This window comes from Musca autumnalis, unplaced genomic scaffold (assembly GCF_047663935.1).
Source record: "Musca autumnalis isolate F117 unplaced genomic scaffold, ASM4766393v1 scaffold_5, whole genome shotgun sequence".
NCBI classification, from domain to species: Eukaryota; Metazoa; Arthropoda; class Insecta; order Diptera; family Muscidae; genus Musca; species Musca autumnalis.
The window spans coordinates 52571252-52590085 of NW_027412088.1; the positions used below are offsets into that span (position 1 = coordinate 52571252).

The 18834-nt window shown below is 28.4% G+C and overlaps 1 protein-coding gene across 1 annotated transcript; it reads left to right on the forward strand.

The window, feature by feature from the left end:
- The first annotated feature begins 2973 nt into the window (after nt 1-2973).
- Nucleotides 2974-10226, forward strand: LOC141387533 (odorant receptor 45a-like). Its single transcript, XM_073957393.1, has 5 exons — nt 2974-3476; nt 3603-3783; nt 8925-9450; nt 9693-9848; nt 10027-10226. Exons 1-5 carry the CDS (start codon nt 3161-3163, stop codon nt 10087-10089), a joined length of 1242 nt encoding a protein of 413 aa, XP_073813494.1. The 5' UTR covers nt 2974-3160; the 3' UTR covers nt 10090-10226.
- Nucleotides 10227-18834: the final 8608 nt, after the last annotated feature.

The window sequence follows — 18834 nt, forward strand, 5'->3', positions numbered from 1 at the left end:
GGCGTGGATTTTTAAATAATATTTTTGTAAAGACCCTCACAGCATTAGGCGTGGATTTTTAAATAATATTTTTATAAAGACCCTCACAGCATTAGGCGTGGATTTTTAAATAATATTTTTATAAAGACCCTCACAGCATTAGGCGTGGATTTTTAAATAATATTTTTATAAAGACCCTCACAGCATTAGGCGTGGATTTTTAAATAATATTTTTGTAAAGACCCTCACAGCATTAGGCGTGGATTTTTAAATAATATTTTTATAAAGACCCTCACAGCATTAGGCGTGGATTTTTAAATAATATTTTTGTAAAGACCCTCACAGCATTAGGCGTGGATTTTTAAATAATATTTTTATAAAGACCCTCACAGCATTAGGCGTGGATTTTTAAATAATATTTTTATAAAGACCCTCACAGCATTAGGCGTGGATTTTTAAATAATATTTTTGTAAAGACCCTCACAGCATTAGGCGTGGATTTTTAAATAATATTTTTATAAAGACCCTCACAGCATTAGGCGTGGATTTTTAAATAATATTTTTATAAAGACCCTCACAGCATTAGGCGTGGATTTTTAAATAATATTTTTATAAAGACCCTCACAGCATTAGGCGTGGATTTTTAAATAATATTTTTGTAAAGACCCTCACAGCATTAGGCGTGGATTTTTAAATAATATTTTTGTAAAGACCCTCACAGCATTAGGCGTGGATTTTTAAATAATATTTTTATAAAGACCCTCACAGCATTAGGCGTGGATTTTTAAATAATATTTTTATAAAGACCCTCACAGCATTAGGCGTGGATTTTTAAATAATATTTTTATAAAGACCCTCACAGCATTAGGCGTGGATTTTTAAATAATATTTTTATAAAGACCCTCACAGCATTAGGCGTGGATTTTTAAATAATATTTTTATAAAGGCCCTCACAGCATTAGGCGTGGATTTTTAAATAATATTTTTATAAAGACCCTCACAGCTTTAGGCGTGGATTTTTATATAATATTTTTATAAAGACCCTCACAGCATTAGGCGTGGATTTTTAAATAATATTTTTATAAAGACCCTCACAGCATTAGGCGTGGATTTTTAAATAATATTTTTATAAAGACCCTCACAGCTTTAGGCGTGGATTTTTATATAATATTTTTATAAAGACCTTCACAGCATTAGACGTGGATTTTTTAATAATATTTTTCAAAGACCCTCACAGCATTAGGCCTGGATTTTTAAATAATATTTTTATAAAGACCCTCACAGCATTAGGACTGGATTTTTAAATAATATTTTTATAAAGACCCTCACAGCATTAGGCCTGGATTTTTAAATAATATTTTTCAAAGACCCTCACAGCATTAGGCGTGGATTTTTAAATAATATTTTTCAAAGACCCTCACAGCATTAGGCGTGGATTTTTAAATAATATTTTTATAAAGACCCTCACAGCATTAGGCGTGGATTTTTAAATAATATTTTTATAAAGACCCTCACAGCATTAGGCGTGGATTTTTAAATAATATTTTTATAAAGACCCTCACAGCATTAGGCGTGGATTTTTAAATAATATTTTTATAAAGACCCTCACAGCATTAGGCGTGGATTTTTAAATAATATTTTTATAAAGACCCTCACAGCATTAGGCGTGGATTTTTAAATAATATTTTTATAAAGACCCTCACAGCATTAGGCGTGGATTTTTAAATAATATTTTTATAAAGACCCTCACAGCATTAGGCGTGGATTTTTAAATAATATTTTTATAAAGACCCTCACAGCATTAGGCGTGGATTTTTAAATAATATTTTTATAAAGACCCTCACAGCATTAGGCGTGGATTTTTAAATAATATTTTTATAAAGACCCTCACAGCATTAGGCGTGGATTTTTAAATAATATTTTTATAAAGACCCTCACAGCATTAGGCGTGGATTTTTAAATAATATTTTTATAAAGACCCTCACAGCATTAGGCGTGGATTTTTAAATAATATTTTTATAAAGACCCTCACAGCATTAGGCGTGGATTTTTAAATAATATTTTTATAAAGACCCTCACAGCATTAGGCGTGGATTTTTAAATAATATTTTTATAAAGACCCTCACAGCATTAGGCGTGGATTTTTAAATAATATTTTTATAAAGACCCTCACAGCATTAGGCGTGGATTTTTAAATAATATTTTTATAAAGACCCTCACAGCATTAGGCGTGGATTTTTAAATAATATTTTTATAAAGACCCTCACAGCATTAGGCGTGGATTTTTAAATAATATTTTTATAAAGACCCTCACAGCATTAGGCGTGGATTTTTAAATAATATTTTTATAAAGACCCTCACAGCATTAGGCGTGGATTTTTAAATAATATTTTTATAAAGACCCTCACAGCATTAGGCGTGGATTTTTAAATAATATTTTTATAAAGACCCTCACAGCATTAGGCGTGGATTTTTAAATAATATTTTTATAAAGACCCTCACAGCATTAGGCGTGGATTTTTAAATAATATTTTTATAAAGACCCTCACAGCATTAGGCGTGGATTTTTAAATAATATTTTTATAAAGACCCTCACAGCATTAGGCGTGGATTTTTAAATAATATTTTTATAAAGACCCTCACAGCATTAGGCGTGGATTTTTAAATAATATTTTTATAAAGACCCTCACAGCATTAGGCGTGGATTTTTAAATAATATTTTTATAAAGACCCTCAGACATTTTTACAATTTTTTAAAAGTATTTAAAAAACCTTGTAAATAATTCTTCTTGTAAAAATTTCCCTGCAATTTCCCAACACAATTGGTTTATTTGTTCATTGTGCATATTTAAACTCATTACAGGTGTTAAATGTCTTTACCATGATTTACGGTTGAAGACTATTTTAATTACAAATGTTCGAATATGACATTTATGGTCTTTAATTATGGATATCGAACAATGCCAATTCGAAATACTCATGTGTGAAATTATTAACATGTGGATTAACGGCAATGTGGAAGAAGAGGTCAACATTACAGAGGGCCTAAGTAAACGACTATTTAAACCATGACTAACCAAAATATTTAATCAAAAGTAATTTGTTTTACATGTGATTAACATTTCGCGAAACATTTAAAACAAAAAAGTTCATCGTCGAAAAAAAAAAAAAAACAAAAAATATGTCGAAAATATTAAAACGTTATTTTCTGATGCAACGTTTCATTTTTTCTGGCCTTGGCTTGGATATTGCGGCCACACCAGAGAAAATGGTTAAGCGTCCCATATTGATGATGACTCCGTTGGTAATGTCAATTTTATTGTGCATTGCCAATGGTCATTATGTCCTGGATAATGCCAGCGATTATTTGGAGGCCACAGATTCATTGACCCTCCTGTGTCAATCGTTAATCTCTGTGTGGAAAGTTATTATGGTTATATGGAAGCGTAAAGATTTTGCCAATATGATTGCACGTATTGAACGTTTGAATGTTAGGGGTAAGTTGGGAGGGATTATTCAATTTTAATAGCTTTTTGTTGAGAGAAAAATAATATCTGTTTTTTTGTGTGGTTTTAACAACTGTTTTTCAATAATATTATTTTTTATTTCCATTTTATTGCCAGCTGCGGGTGAAGAATTGAAAATTGTACGCAAAGAAAATACTCGGGATATTATTTTTTCTACAACATATTTTATATTGGTGTTGCTGACCGGAGCATGGAGTCTGTTGGTGCCGATTTACTTTGCTGTTCATGTCTACGTGACCACAGGTGAAGTGGATTTACCAGTGCCCCACAAAGCAACGTAAGTGAGAAAAAAAGCTTAAAAGCACCTTCAAAAAATTAGACGTGACTTTTTCAAAACAGAATATTTAAAGACCATGGCAACATTAAATATGTATGTTTAAAATAGTTTTTTAGGGAGCGTCAAGAGTATGTTTTCAAATATACCTTTCCAGGACCTTTACGTAATTAAACGCGGATATTTAAATATTCATTTAAAAAAAATTATGGTTGTAGAATTTATATACCCTCAGCATTTATGCTAACGAGGGTATATACACTTTCATACGGGCAAAATGTGCCTCCTCGAAATAATGGTTTTAGACCCAAAGTATGTTTGGACGAAATGTGTTTCAGACAATTTGGAGTCGATTTAGCAATGTCCGTCCACGATAACTCTCGAACGGATGAACCGATTTGGTCCAAAATTTGGCTATCGCAATATTTTGTCCAAACTTAGTTTAAGTTGGAAGATGACCTACATCGGTCCACTCCTTCCGGTACCTCCCCCACAAAAGTTCGAAAATGTTCGGAAAGTTTGTGCGCACGATAACTCTTGAAGGGAGTGACCGATTTGGTCCATACTTTGTATAGCGTAAACTTTCTACCAGAGTAATATGAGGTTCCAATATGGACTCAGTCGGTCCACTCCTTCGGGTACCTCCCACAAAAAATTTCGGAAAAGTTCAGTTTAGGGCCATCTCTCGAATAGCTTTGATTTTTGTTTTAGCAACTTGTATTCACTGCCCCCATTCAAAGGTACAAATTTCATTAGGGGCAAGCCCATACTTCCTGAGAAAATTGCATGAAAGTTGCAAAAAACCCCTACGGCACCGTGCGAGGTGGTTGAAGCGCAAGATAACCTTAGAACGGATCTGCCGATTCGGTCCAACATTCGGCCCTAGTAACATTTTGTCTAAACATAGTTTAAGTTCGAAAATAGGCTATATCGGCCCACTCCTTCAGGTACCTCCCCCACAAAAGTTCAAAAATGTTCGGAAAAATTGTTCGTACGGTAACTCTTGAAGGGAGTGGCCGAATTGGTCTATACTTTACACATCCTAATATATCTACCAGATATAGATCAGGTTCAAATATGGACTATATTTGTCCACTCCATCCGGTACCTCCCACACAAAATTTCGGATAAGTTCACTTTCAGACTTGATATCGAATCACTTTGATTTTTGTTGAAGCAACTTGCATTCGCTGCCTCAATTACGACGGCAAAAGTTTTTTAGGGGCAAGTCCATACTTCTTGAGCAAACGGCCCGAAGGGTGTAAAAACCCCCTATGGCACCATATGTTGTGGCTGGAGATCCACTTCCATAACGGTCAATGCCGATCTATTCCTTTTAGTATCTCCTCCGCAAAACTTTTGATCTTTAATCCTAATCAACATTTTTGTCGGTTCAAACGCCCAAAATTTTTAAAACCCCCTAAATACATACGTTTTTTGGGAAATAATTGTTTCAATTTACACACGCTTAGGGTATATCTTTGTCGGCAAAGCCGACTGATGCTTTTTTACTTGTTTAAATTTTAAAATATTTTTAACAGCTTGGATTTTTTAAATTTTAAAATATTTTTTAAGGACGTGGATTTTTTAGTTTTTAAAACATTTCTTAAGGATATTGATTTTTTAAATATTTTGTTAAGCACGTGGATTTTTTTTTTAATTTTTTTAAATATTTTTTGAGGACCTGTATTTTTTTAATTATTTTTATAAAGACTTCTTCTTTTAATTAGTTTTTTTAAGGACGTGGGTTTTTTGAAATATTTTTTTTTATATTTTTAAAATATTTTTTAAATGACGTGGATTTTTAAATAATTTTTTTAAAGGATGTGGACTTTTAAATAATTTTTTAAGAATTTGGATTTTTTAAATAATTTTTTTAATAATATTTTTTAATGACGTGAATAAAATAATGATTTTTTAAGGACGTGGATTTTTTAAATATATTTTTATGACGTGGATTTTTCAATTTTTTTAAAGACGTGTTTTTTTTATATTATGTTTTTTATATTTTTAAAATATTTTTTTAAATGACGTGGATTTTTAAATAATTTTTTTAAAGGATGTGGACTTTTAAATAATTTTTTAAGAATTTGGATCTTTTAAATAATTTTTTTTAATAATATTTTTTAATGACGTGAATAAAATAATGATTTTTTAAGGACGTGGATTTTTTAAATATATTTTTATGACGTGGATTTTTCAATTTTTTTAAAGACGTGTTTTTTTTTTATATTATGTTTTAAGGACGTGGATTTTTTTAAATTATGGTTTAAGGACGTGGATTTTTTTAATATTATTTTTTAAGGACGTGGATTTTTTTTAAATTATTTTTTAAGAACGTGGATTTTTTATTTATTTTTTTTAAGGACGTGGATTTTTTTTAAATTATTTTTTAAGGACGTGGATTTTTTTTTAAATTATTTTTTAAGGACGTGGATTTTTTAAATTATTTTTTAAGGACGTGGATTTTTTTAAATTATTTTTTAAGGACGTGGATTTTTTTAAATTATTTTTTAAGGACGTGGATTTATTTTAAATTATTTTTTAAGGACGTGGATTTATTTTAAATTATTTTGTAAGGACGTGGATTTTTTTAAATTGTTTTTAAAGGACGTGGATTTTTTTAAATTATTTTTTAAGGACGGGGATTTTTTTAAATAATTTTTTAAGGACGTGGATTTGTTTTTTAAATATTTTTTAAGGACGTGGATTTTTTTTTAATTATTTTTTAAGGACGTGAATTTTTTTAAATTATTTTTTAATAACGTGGATTTTTTTAAATTATTTTTTAAGGAGGTGGACTTTTTTTTAAGGACTTGGATTTTTTTTAAATAATTTTTTAAGGACGTGGATTTTTTTAAATTATTTTTTAAGGACGCGGATTTTTTTTACATTATTTTTTTAAGACGTGGTTTTTTTAAATTATTTTTTAAGGACGTGGATTTTTTTTAAATTATTTTTTAAGGACGTGGATTTTTTTTAAATTATTTTTTAAGGACGTGGATTTTTTTTAAATTATTTTTTAAGGACGTGGATTTTTTTTTTTAAATTATTTTTTAAGGACGTGAATTTTTTTAAATTATTTTTTAAGGACGTGGATTTTTTTAAATTATTTTTTAAGGACGTGGATTTTTTTAAATTATTTTTAAAGGACGTGGATTTTTTTAAATTATTTTTTAAGGACGTGGCTTTTTTTTAAGGACGTGGATTTTTTTAAATTATTTTTTAAGGACGTGGATTTTTTTTTTTAAGGACGCGGATTTTTTTTAAATTAATTTTTAAGGACGTGGATTTTTTTAAATTATTTTTTAAGGTCGTGGATTTTTTTTACATTATTTTTTTAAGACGTGTTTTTTTTAAATTATTTTTTAAGGAAGTGGATTTTTTTTACATTATTTTTTTAAGACGTGGATTTTTTTAAATTATTTTTAAAGGACGTGGATTTTTTTAATTATTTTTTAAGGACGTGGATTTTTTTAAATTATTTTTTAAGGACGTGTTGTTAAATATTAAAACAACGACTATGGGATTAAGCTTGACTATTTTGAAAAACAAAATTTTTGAAAAAAAAAATCGACGTGGATTTTTTTTAAATTATTATTTAAGGACGTGCATTTTTTTAAATTATTTTTTAAGGACGTGGGTTTTTTATATTATTTTTAAGGACGTGGATTTTTTTAAAATTAGTTTTTAAGGACGTGGATTTTTTAAATTATTTTTTAAGGACGTAGATTTTTTAAATTATTTTTTAAGGACGTGGATTTTTTTTAAATTATTTTTGAAGGACGTGGATTTTTTTTAAATTATTTTTTAAGGACTTGAATTTTTTTAAATCATTTTTTAAGGACGTGGATTTTTTTAAATTATTTTTTAAGGACGAGGATTTTTTTTAAATTATTTTTTAAGGACGTGGATTTTTTTTAATTATTTTTTAAGGACGTAGATTTTTTAAATTATTTTTTAAGGACGTGAATTTTTTTTAAATTATTTTTTAAGGACGAGGATTTTTTTAAATTATTTTTTAAGGACGTGGATTTTTTTAAATTATTTTTTAAGGACGTGAATTTTTTTAAATTATTTTTTAAGGACGTTGATTTTTTTTAAATTCCTTTTTAAGGACGTTATTTTTTTAAATATTTTTAAGGGCTTATTACATGAAAGACATATTTTTTTTTATATTTTTAAGGGCGTGTAATAAAGAAAAAAAAAATTAAGGACATATTTTTTTTAAATATTTTTAAGGTTGTGAATTAGAGGAAAATTAAGGACGTGGTCTTTCACAATATTGTCTTAAGGACGTGGATTCTTTAATTTTTTTAAAGACGTGAATTTTTTGAAATTTTTTAAGGACGTGGATTTTTAAAATATTTTTTTACTGATGAGGTTTTTATAAATTATTTTTAAGTACATAGATTTTTAAATTCTTTGAGGGATGTACATTTTTGAATAATTTTTAGGACGTGGATGTCTTAAATAATTTGTAAGGACGTAGATTTCTATAAATACATTTTTTTAAAGGATGTGGAGGTTTTTTAAATGTTTGGTTTAATTAGATTTTAAATAGTTTTTTTTTTGGTAGGACTGAGTTTTAATTATTTTTAACAAATGTTATAGTTTCTTAATGACGAGGATTTTCTATTTTTTAATGGGTTTTTAAACAATACTATATAAAGATTATTTTTATTATTATTATTATTATTATTAGACGTGGATATTGTTTTAAAATATACATTTTACCAGATTACTTTGAAAGTTGCCTGAAAGAGTTTATATGTCATTCATTACTTCTACTTCTTTAATGACTCGCTTTACCCATGTTTTATGGTCTCCTTTAAAATGTTTACAATTTGTTTAAACGTTTCTTAATTTGTTTGCCCTTTATGACTTCCTACGCTTTTATTGACTAACCTTATGATGATAATTGTTAACATTTTGTATTATTTCCGTCCTGGTTATGTTTTTTTTTTGTTGGTTTGTTTGTTTTCTTTCTATGTACTTTGCATATCTTCCTTTCACTATTTGCCGACCCTTTTCCGGAGGACCAGTTTCCGGTTTCCTCTCTTTCAATTTGGGACTGGTTTTTGTTTTGTTTTCTGTTTCTTGCTTTTGCCCGGCATTCATTCTTTTCCGTTTTGTTGTTGCAGTTACTTTTGGAATCATGAACATGTTAAAGGTTATTCATTGGTTTACATTTGGGACGTTTTCATCATCTACTTCATAGCCTGTTCCGCCGTTAGTACGGAGAGTATGTTCTCATGGCTGGTATGCAATATCATAGCACAATTTCGTATTCTAATGCATCGTTTGGAGTTGGCATCCCAATTCGTGGCGACAACACAACCTTTGAATGTCAATCATCATGTTGACGATGATGATGATAATCCTGAAATGGGTGAATTAGATCCCCATGGAACAATGGTGGATGCAATTATTGCCTGTGTCAAATTTCATCGTCGTACTTTACGTTTGACCCAGGAGCTAAATAGTCTCTATGGTGCCATCATATTTGTGAAGTTTATTGTGTCCGGAACACAAATATGTTGTTTGGCTTTTCATTTGGTCCGCGGCAACAATTCGTTATTTAATGTGGCCTATTTGTTGATGTTTTTGTCGGCAGCTGCTTTACAATTGATATTGTATTGTTACAATGGCCAGAGGCTGAAGGATGAGGTAAGTGAAATTTATATCTTATATTTATATTTGCCATATAATAGAGATAATTTTCTGGAATCTTATGGTTTCATGTACATTTCGTATGGGGCGTATGATGTACAAAAGTTGAAATGTCAATCATACGCAGTGATAGCCAACTATTTGTTTTAAACTTGTTGTTGATTTGTTTAAAATCTGTTCTTGCTTTAATTTCTTATCCAACAATATTCAAATTAGTTTTTCTCCACCTCCCCCGCCAGAGTTTATTGGTAACAACAAAAATCTATTCGGTTTTTCCTTGGTCCAAGATGCCTGTCTCAACACAACGCATGTTGGTGGTACCAATGGCTCGTGCCCAGCAATTTAGTGAATTGCGTGGTGTCTTCTTTACTGTCGATTTGAGTTTGTATTTGTGGGTAAGTTTTTTGGTTTGGTCCCTCCACTTGTGGTTATGTCTTTCTTGTTCGTTTGAAAGAATATTTATGGTTATTGCCATTGAAATTTACATATTTTTGAAATATTTTTTTGAAAACACTTAAAACAAAAACGAAACGAATAAACTGTTCTTTTTTGTTGTGTAATGCATTTTTGCAGGTCTTTAGAACTGCTGGCTCTTTGATTGCAGCTCTTAAAACTTTAGAAGAAAAGGAAGAATAAAACCACCAAAGAGAAACAAGAGGACATCCTCAAGATGCGGGGAACAAACAAATTGCAAATGAAATTATTTTGTGTAGTTTATGAATAAAATTGAATGGGAAAAAATTAAGTGGAAATAAAATGAAATTTTAAATTTGTGTTTTTTTGATTTGTTTTATAATAATTTACATTTATAAGAATCAGAAAAAAGTGAACAAAGCATTAAAGGGAAGTGCTACATAAACACAGAGTACCTTCTGTGTTGGGGCCAACACAATGGGTAAAAAACTGCTAGAAGTAAAAAAACAAAAACACCTTTTAAAAAGAAAAACCTGAATTTAACTCCGGTTGTTAAAGGACCAAAGGAAAAAGTTTATGGTACCAAAGCAAGAATATCAATTTGATTTGACATTTTTAAAGGACCTCCGTAGCATTACATTTAAAAAGCGAACAGATGTGGATTTTTTAATCGACATACTAAAGGACTTTTAGTTTGTTTTAATGTTTAAAGGACGTTGATTTTTTAATAGTTTTTTAAGGACTTAGGTTTTTAAATAGATTCTTTTGGAACCTGGATTTGCTTAAATATTTTGTTAGGGACATGGATTTTTCAATATTTTTAAGGATGTGGAAATGTTTAAGACTTTTAGTTTTTTTTAATGTTTAAAGCAAGTTGATTTTTTAAATAGTTTTTTAAGGACGTGAATTTTTAAATAGATTTTTTGGAACGTGGATTTTTTAATAAATTTTTAAGGACGTGGAATTTTGCATATATTTTTTAGGACTTGAATTTGTTTAATAGATTTTTAAAGAAGTTGACTTTTTAATAGTTTTTTAAATATTTTTTTTGAGGACGTGGCTCTTTTCTCTATTTTTATTATTTGGCGTTTTTTCAATATTTTTGAAGACGTGGATTTTTTAATATTTTTTGAGGACATGGATTTTTAATTTTTTTTAAGTACGTGGATTTTTCAAGTGGATTTTTTCAAAATTTTTCAAGGACCTCGACTTTCAATTACAAATTTTTTAAGAACGTGGATTTTTTCAGCATGTTTTCAAGGACATGGACATTTAATTGCAAATTGTTTAAGGTCGTGGGTTTCTTAATTTTTTTTGTATTTTTTAAAATATTTTAGGTGGGACATGGATTTTTTTTCAATATTTTTTAAGGACGTTAAATTTTTTCAATATTTTTTCAATGACCTCGACTTTTAATTGCATATTTTTTAAGGACGTGGATTTGTCAAATTTTTTTAGGAATTTGGTTTTTTTTTATAATTTTTTTTAAGGACTTCGAATTTTTAAAGTTTTTCGAATTTTTATAATAATTTGTTTAAGGGTCTGGATATTTAGAAATTTTAAGCGACGTGGATTTTTTATATTTTTTGAGGATTTTTAAAAACAAAATTTTTATGGACTTGAATTTTTTTTAATCATTTTTTAAGGGGGTGGATTTTTTAAAATATTTTTTAAGGACGTGTTTTTTTAAATTACTTTTTTTTTTAAATTTTTTTAAGGACGTGGATTTTTAATTTTGTTTAAGGACTTGGATTATTTTAATTATTTTAAGGACTTGGATTGTTTCATTATTATTTAAGGACGTTGATTTGTTAAAATTATTTTTTAAGGACTTGGATTTTCTTTAAATTATTTATTAAGAAGTTCGATTTTCTTTAAATTATTTTGTTATGGACATGGATTTTTTAAAATTATTTTTTAAGGACTTGGTTTTTAACAATGCCTAAAGGAAGTGAAGAAGTTTCTTTTAATTTTTTAAGGAAGTGGGTTTTTTATGTTATTTTTATTTTTTTTTAATTTATTTTTAAGGACATGGATTTTTTAAATTCTTTTTTAAGGACTTGGATTTTTTTAAGGGCGAAGCTTTTTTTAAAGCTTTTGTAAGGGTGTGTATTTTTTAGAAAAAGTTTTTAAGGACGTGGATGTTTTAAAGCGTTGATTTTTTTAAATCAATTTTTTAGAATAATTTTTAAGGACATGGATATCGTAATTTTAATTAAAAATACTTTAAGGACATTGATTTTTTAAAATATTTTTTTAGTTAATTTGTTTTTTATATCATTATTTTATTATAATGTTTTTAAGGGCCTGGATTTTTTAAGTAGAAATTTTAAGGGACGTGAATTTTTCTAATATTTTTTAAGGACGTGGATATTTGATATATTTTTAAGGACCAAGACTGTAAATTAAACTTGTTTAAGGACTTGGATTTTTTTATAATTTTTAAGGCCCTTGTTTTTAATGGATTTTTAAAACAAAATTTTTAAGGACGTGATTTTGAAGGACTTAGAGTTTTTATATTATTTTTTAAGGGTGTGTTTTTTAAAACTATTTTTAAAGACGTGGATTTGTGTTTTTTAAAACTATTTTTTAAAGACGTGGATTTTTTATTTTTTTTAAACGTGTATTTTTCAAAAATTTTTAAGGACGTGGATTTTTTAAAAGTTTTTTTTATAGGACTTGGATTTTTTTTTAATTTTTTTTAGGACCTGGATTTTCTTAAACATTTTTTTAAGGACTTGGACTTTTTTAAATTATTCTTTAAGGACTTTGATTTTTTAAACTACTTTTTTATTTTAAATATTTTTATTTTAAAATATTTTTAAGGACATGCATTTTTTAAAATTATTTTTTAATGACTTGGATATTCTTTTAATTTTTTTAAGGACGTGGATTTTTTAAAATTTTTTTTAAGCACTTGGATTTTTAAAATTAATTTTAAGGACTATTAATATTTTTTTGGGACGTGGATTTTTTGAATTATTTTTTAAGGGTGAAGATTTTTTAAAAACATTTTTTAAGGGCGTGTATTTTTTAGAATAATTTTTTAAGGACATGGATGCTTTAAGGCCTGTATTTTTTAAATCAATTTATAGGACATGCATTTTTTAGAATAATTTTTTAAAGACATTGGTATCGTAAAGCTTTTAATTAAACAAACTTTAAGGATATTGATTTTTTAAAATACTTTTATAGGATTTTGGTGTTTTATATAATTATTTTATTATAATTTTTTTAAGGGTCTGGATATTTTACATAGAAATTTTAAGGGACGTGAATTTTTCTAATATTTTTTTAAGGACGTGGATATTTGATATATTTTAAGGACCCAGACTGTAATTTAAACTTGTTTAAGGGCATGGATTTTTTATAGTTTTGAAGGACCTCGATTTTTAAATGGATTTTTAAAATATAATTTTTAAGAACTTGATTTTTTATTTTATATTTAAGGACGTGTTTTTTAAATTATTTTTTAAACATTTTTTAAGGGCGTAGATTTTTTTAATTTTTTTTTAAGGACTTGGATTTTTTTATTTACTTTTTAAAGACGTGGATTTTTTAACAGTATTTTTTAAGAACTTAGATTTTCTTTAACTTATTTTTCAAGGACTTGGATATTACTTAATTATTTTTTAAGGACTTGGATTTTTCATTAAATTATTTTTAAGGACATGCATTTTTTAAAATTTTTTTAAGGACTCGGATTTTCTTTTAATTTTTTAAGGACTTGGATTTTTTAAATTATTTTTTAAGGACGTGGATTTTTTAAAACTATTTTTAAAGACTTGGATTTTTAAAATTATTTATAAGGACGTAGATTTTTTAATTAATTATTTAAGGACTTGAATTTTTTAAATTTTTTTGAGGGAGAAGATTTTTTAAAAGTATTTTTTAAGGGTGTCTATTTTTAGAATAATTTTTAAGAACATGGATGTTTTAAAGCGTGGATTTGTTTACATCAATTTAAAGGACGTGGATTTTTTAGAATAATTTTTTAAGGACATGGCTATTTTAAAGCTTGGATTTTTTAAATCAGTTTTAAGCACGTGGATTTTTTTAAATCAATTTAAAGGACGCGGATTTTTTAGAATAACTTTTTAAGGACATGGATAATTTAAAGCTTGAATTTTTTAAAATCATTTTTAAGGACGTGGATTTTTTGGAATAATTTTTTTAGGACGTGGATGTTTTAAAAACGGGCTTTTTTAAATTATTTTTTAAAGATGTGCATTTTTTAAAATTATTTTTATACCCTCAGCCTTTAGGCTAAAGAGGGTATTTACACTTTGATACGACCAAAAATGTGCCTCATCGAAATAATGGTTTTAGACCCCAAGTAGGTTTGTACGATATCCGTTTCAGACAATTTTGAGTCGATCTAGCAATGTCCGTCCGTCTGTCTGTCTGTCCGTCTGTCTGTCCGTCTGTCTGTCTGGCTGGCTGGTGCGCACGATAACTCTCGAACGGATCAATCGATTCGGTTCAATTGGGTATCGAAATATTTTGTCCAGATTTGATTTAAGTTAGAAGATGGGCCATATCGGTCCACTCCTTCAAGTACCTCCCCCACAAAAGTTCAAAAATGTTCGGAAAATTTGTCTACACGATAACTCTTGAAGGGAGTAACCGAATTAATCCATACTTTGCACATCGTGTCATTTCTACCAGACATAGATGAGGTTCCAATATGGACCCTATTGGTCCACTCTTTCGGGTACCTCCCACACAAAATTTTGCTTAAGTGCAGTTTAAGGCGAGCTCTCGAATCGCTTTGATTTTTGTTGCAGCCACTTGTATTCACTACCCTCATTACGACGATATAATTTTTTCCAGGAGCTAGTCCATACTTCCTCAGAAATTAGCACGAAAACTGCAAACAACGCATATAATGCCATGTGTCGTAGTTGGAGCGCACGATAATCCTAGAACGGATCAACATATTTGTTTCAAATTTTGGGTCTTTCAATATTTTGTCCAAACTTTGTTTAAGTTCGAAGAGATACCATATCGGTCCATTCCTTCCGGTACCTCCCCCACAAAGGTTCAAAATTTTTCGCCAAGATTGTGGGCATGATAACTCTAGGAGGGAGTAACCGAATTGAGCCAAACTTTGCTATTGGTAATATTACTTTCAGGCATAGATCGAGTTATAATATGGACTATTTCGGTTTGAGTACCTCCCACACAAAATTTGGAAAAAGTATAGTTTAACAACTCTTCTCTGATCTTATTAATTTGTGACGCAGCAGGTTGCACTTGCGGCCCCTGTTACGACGTTGTATTTTTTTTTCGTGGGAAAGTCCATACTTCCTGAGATAATGACCCGAAAAGGTCCAGAAGATCCTACCGGCACCACCTAAACTGGCTAATGTGTAAAATAACCCTTTAAGAGAGAAATCGATTTAGCTCAAACTTTGTAAATTGAAATGTAAAATTATAATATATTTAAATTCAGAAAATTATGTACAACATATTTAATTATATAGTCTGTAAGGAAAATATCCATAGGCTAATAAAGAAAAAAATATTTCCTACAGATTTGTATTAGGTCCGAATATGTACTACATCGGATCACTCCTATGGGTGCACCCTACCCAAAGTTTGGAAAAAATGCACTCGTCTTGGATCATTCTGAATTTTGTTGCAACATGTAGTTTTTTGCGGCCCTTTCCATCCTGGAAAATTTTACCAGCACCTAAAAAACCTACATATTGTGTTAACTTTTTTTCTTCGGGTACGTGGCTGAGGGTATATCTCTGTCGGCTCAGCTGACTGATACTTTCTTACTTGTTTAAATAGTTTTTAAGGACGTTAGTTTAAACAAACAAATTAAGGGCGTGGATTTTTTAATCTACTTTTTGAAGATTTTAGTTTTTGGAATCAACTTTTTGAGAATTTAAGTTTTTTGAATCTAATTTTTAAGAACATGGATTTTTTAATAATTTTTTTGAAGACGTGGATTTTTTAAGGATGTGGATTTTTTATATATTTTTAAGGACTTGATTTTTTATATTTTTAAGGACCTAGAATTTTAATCAAACTTTTTTTGAGGACGTGGATTTTTTTATGTTTTTTTTTAAGGCCTTTTAATTAATGATTTGGATGATTATTTTATTTCCTGGTTGTTTAGAAATTTTAAAGTACGTGATTCTTTAAATATTTGTTAAAGGAAGTGTTTTTATAGATTTTTAAGAACCTCGACTTTAAATTAAACTTTTTAAGGGCTTGGATTTTTTTATATTTTAAAAGTCCACGTTTTTTAATTAAAATTTTTAAGATGCAGATTTTTTAAATAAATGTTTTTAGTATTTGGATTTTTCAAATAATTTTTTTTCTTAAATTATTTTAAATTATTATTATTTTTAAGGACCTGGATTTTTAAAACTGTTTTTTAAGGCCAAGATTTCTTAAATTTTTTCAAGGGCGTGGATTTTTTAAATTTATTTTTTACAGATGCGGATTTTTTAAAATTATTTTTAAGGGCGTGGATTTTTTCAAAATTTTTTTTACGGATTCGGATTTTTTAAAATTATTTTTAAGGAAGTGGATTTTTTAAAACGTGGATTTTTAAAATTATTTTTTACGGATGCGGATTTTTTAAAATTATTTTTTAGGGACGAGGAATTCCTAAAATCATTTTTAAGGACGTGGCTTTGTGTTAATTATTAAGAATGTGTGTAGGATGTGATTTTTTTAAACTATTTTTTAAGGGCGAAATTTTATTAAATTATTTTATATGGACGTGGATTTTTTTAAATTATGTTTAAAGACGTGGATTCTTTATGTGTATTTGTGGAGACAATTTCAAAGGACGTGGATTTTAAAATTTATTTTTATAGAAGTGGATTTTTTAAATACATTTTTTAAACACGTAGATTTTTTTATTTAAGGGCGTTTATTTTTTAAAATTCCTTTTTAAGGATGCGGATGTTTTAAAATTATTTTTAAGTACGTGGATTTTAAAAAAAAAAATTTAGAGACAAGGATTTTCTAAAATTATTTTAAGGACTTGGCTTTGTTTTAAATTTTTGTTTCAGGACATGATTTTTTTTAAATTATTTTTTATGGACGTGGGTTCTTTAAAACTATTTGTCAAGGAAGTGTATTTGTTGAGATCATTTTTAAGGACGTGGATTTTGAAATTTATTGTTTACAGAAGTGGATCTTTTTAAATAAATTTTTAAAAGACGTATATTAAGGATGTGTATGTTTTAAAATTAGTTTTTAAGCATTTGTATGTTTTGAAATTTTTAAGGAAGTGGATCCTTTTAAATTAATTCTTTTAAATGACGAGTTTTAATGTGTTATGTGAGGACGTGGATTTTTAAATTAGTTTTTAAGTAAGTGCATTATTTTAAATTATTTTTTAAAGAGTTGGATTGTTTAAAACTTTTTTATTTTGGCGTATGCCCATTATTAAGCTTGTTGTTGGTTATACGATACCTAAGTCATCATTCATTTCAAATTTACCTACATTCCTCTTTATTTATTTATTTTTGAATACATTTCTTACTAAATATTTAATTTTAAATCCTTCTAAGAATACCAAATATTATCATTGTTTTAAAATCATTTTTCCCAAAATGGCAAACAATTACTTAAAATGAATTACTATGCAAAAAATGAATTTTGTATCTGTTTTCTCCCCGCAGTTGTAAATGCATTGTTGTAAAATAGCCATTCAGTATGCAGTGTCCATTGTTCTTGTCCATTTAGTTTTTTTTTGCTACTCATTTTTGTTTTGTTTCATGCTTCTGGTTAAGCCAATGATGTTATGGCCAGCAGCTAGTTTTTTGGGGTAATTTTTACCATAATGCAAAGATAAAAGAAAACAACTAATACAACAACAAGAATAACGCATTAACTATCAGGGTTACCGTTTAGGAGTTGGTTTTTGTTCAAAATTTCCTGACCAAAATGAAAGAAAAAAAGGCCAAAAGCTTTCATGTGGAACGACTAGGGTTCTTCATATGACAGACCACAGGTCTTCATAGAGATGACCACCGTTCTTTCAATGAAAGACCAATGGTTTTCTTAAAGGGGATGGAAGTTCTTTCTATACAGTTGTTCCTGTAGAAGATCACAGATCTTTTTATAGTCGACCATAGGTTTTATCACAGAAGACCAGAATCGTTCTTAAAGACGATAACAGGTCTGTTTATAGAAGACCACATATCTTCATATAGAAACCCACAGGACGAGACCAAATATTTGTATTTCCCATATTAGCATTTGTTAATAAAAATTCCAAGAATTACTTTTTCCGTTTTGAAAACATATCCGCCAGATATGTATGTATATGTGAATCAATGTGCAGGTGTGTGAGTACACTTTGCAAATATGCTCGACAATGACCAAGCAAATGAAAAGAGAACAACCATTTCTTTTAATTAAAAAACAATGTTCAACCAGATATATTAAAGACCAGTGGTTAGATACCAGCTATTTCCGGTTTTGTAACTGTTTCAGAACTAAGTGGCTATTAGCGAGAATGTGGGAGGGTAGTATTTTACAGGGTATTTATTTGCAGGTCCCCATAAGTAGTGGTAAAGTATCCAATTTTGTGCATAATATGTGCATGTGTTTATTTAAGCGAAATTACTGGGAATGCAACTAATGTGTGGGTATTTCCTAAGAGCTTGGAATTTTAAATGCAAAGTTATCAACGACAACTTTGTTAAATAGTAGTTTTGTAATATGATTTTATAAACCATTGTATCTAATAATATGTTTGGACCAAAGTCAAATCTTACGTAGGCGCACTTGGGGTATCAAATTCAAATGTTGTTCACCATCGTACTTAAATTGTACTTTTCTGCAAGGAATCTTAGTTAAGTATCACTGATTTACAGTCGTCATTTACTGCAATTGGAATTGATGTTAAATATTTACATCCCAATGGCAATGAACGAATTATAAAACATCCATGACTATTGGTGGTCACTATGACTTTAAGAATTCCAATGA

Coding starts and splice junctions, on each gene's coding strand:
- LOC141387533 (XM_073957393.1), top strand. CDS start 3,161: ATGTCGAAAATATTAAAACGTTATTTTCTGATGCAACGTTTCATTTTT. Junction 3,477..3,602: donor TGAACGTTTGAATGTTAGGG/GTAAGTTGGGAG, acceptor TTTTATTGCCAG/CTGCGGGTGAAGAATTGAAA. Junction 9,451..9,692: donor GCCAGAGGCTGAAGGATGAG/GTAAGTGAAATT, acceptor CTCCCCCGCCAG/AGTTTATTGGTAACAACAAA.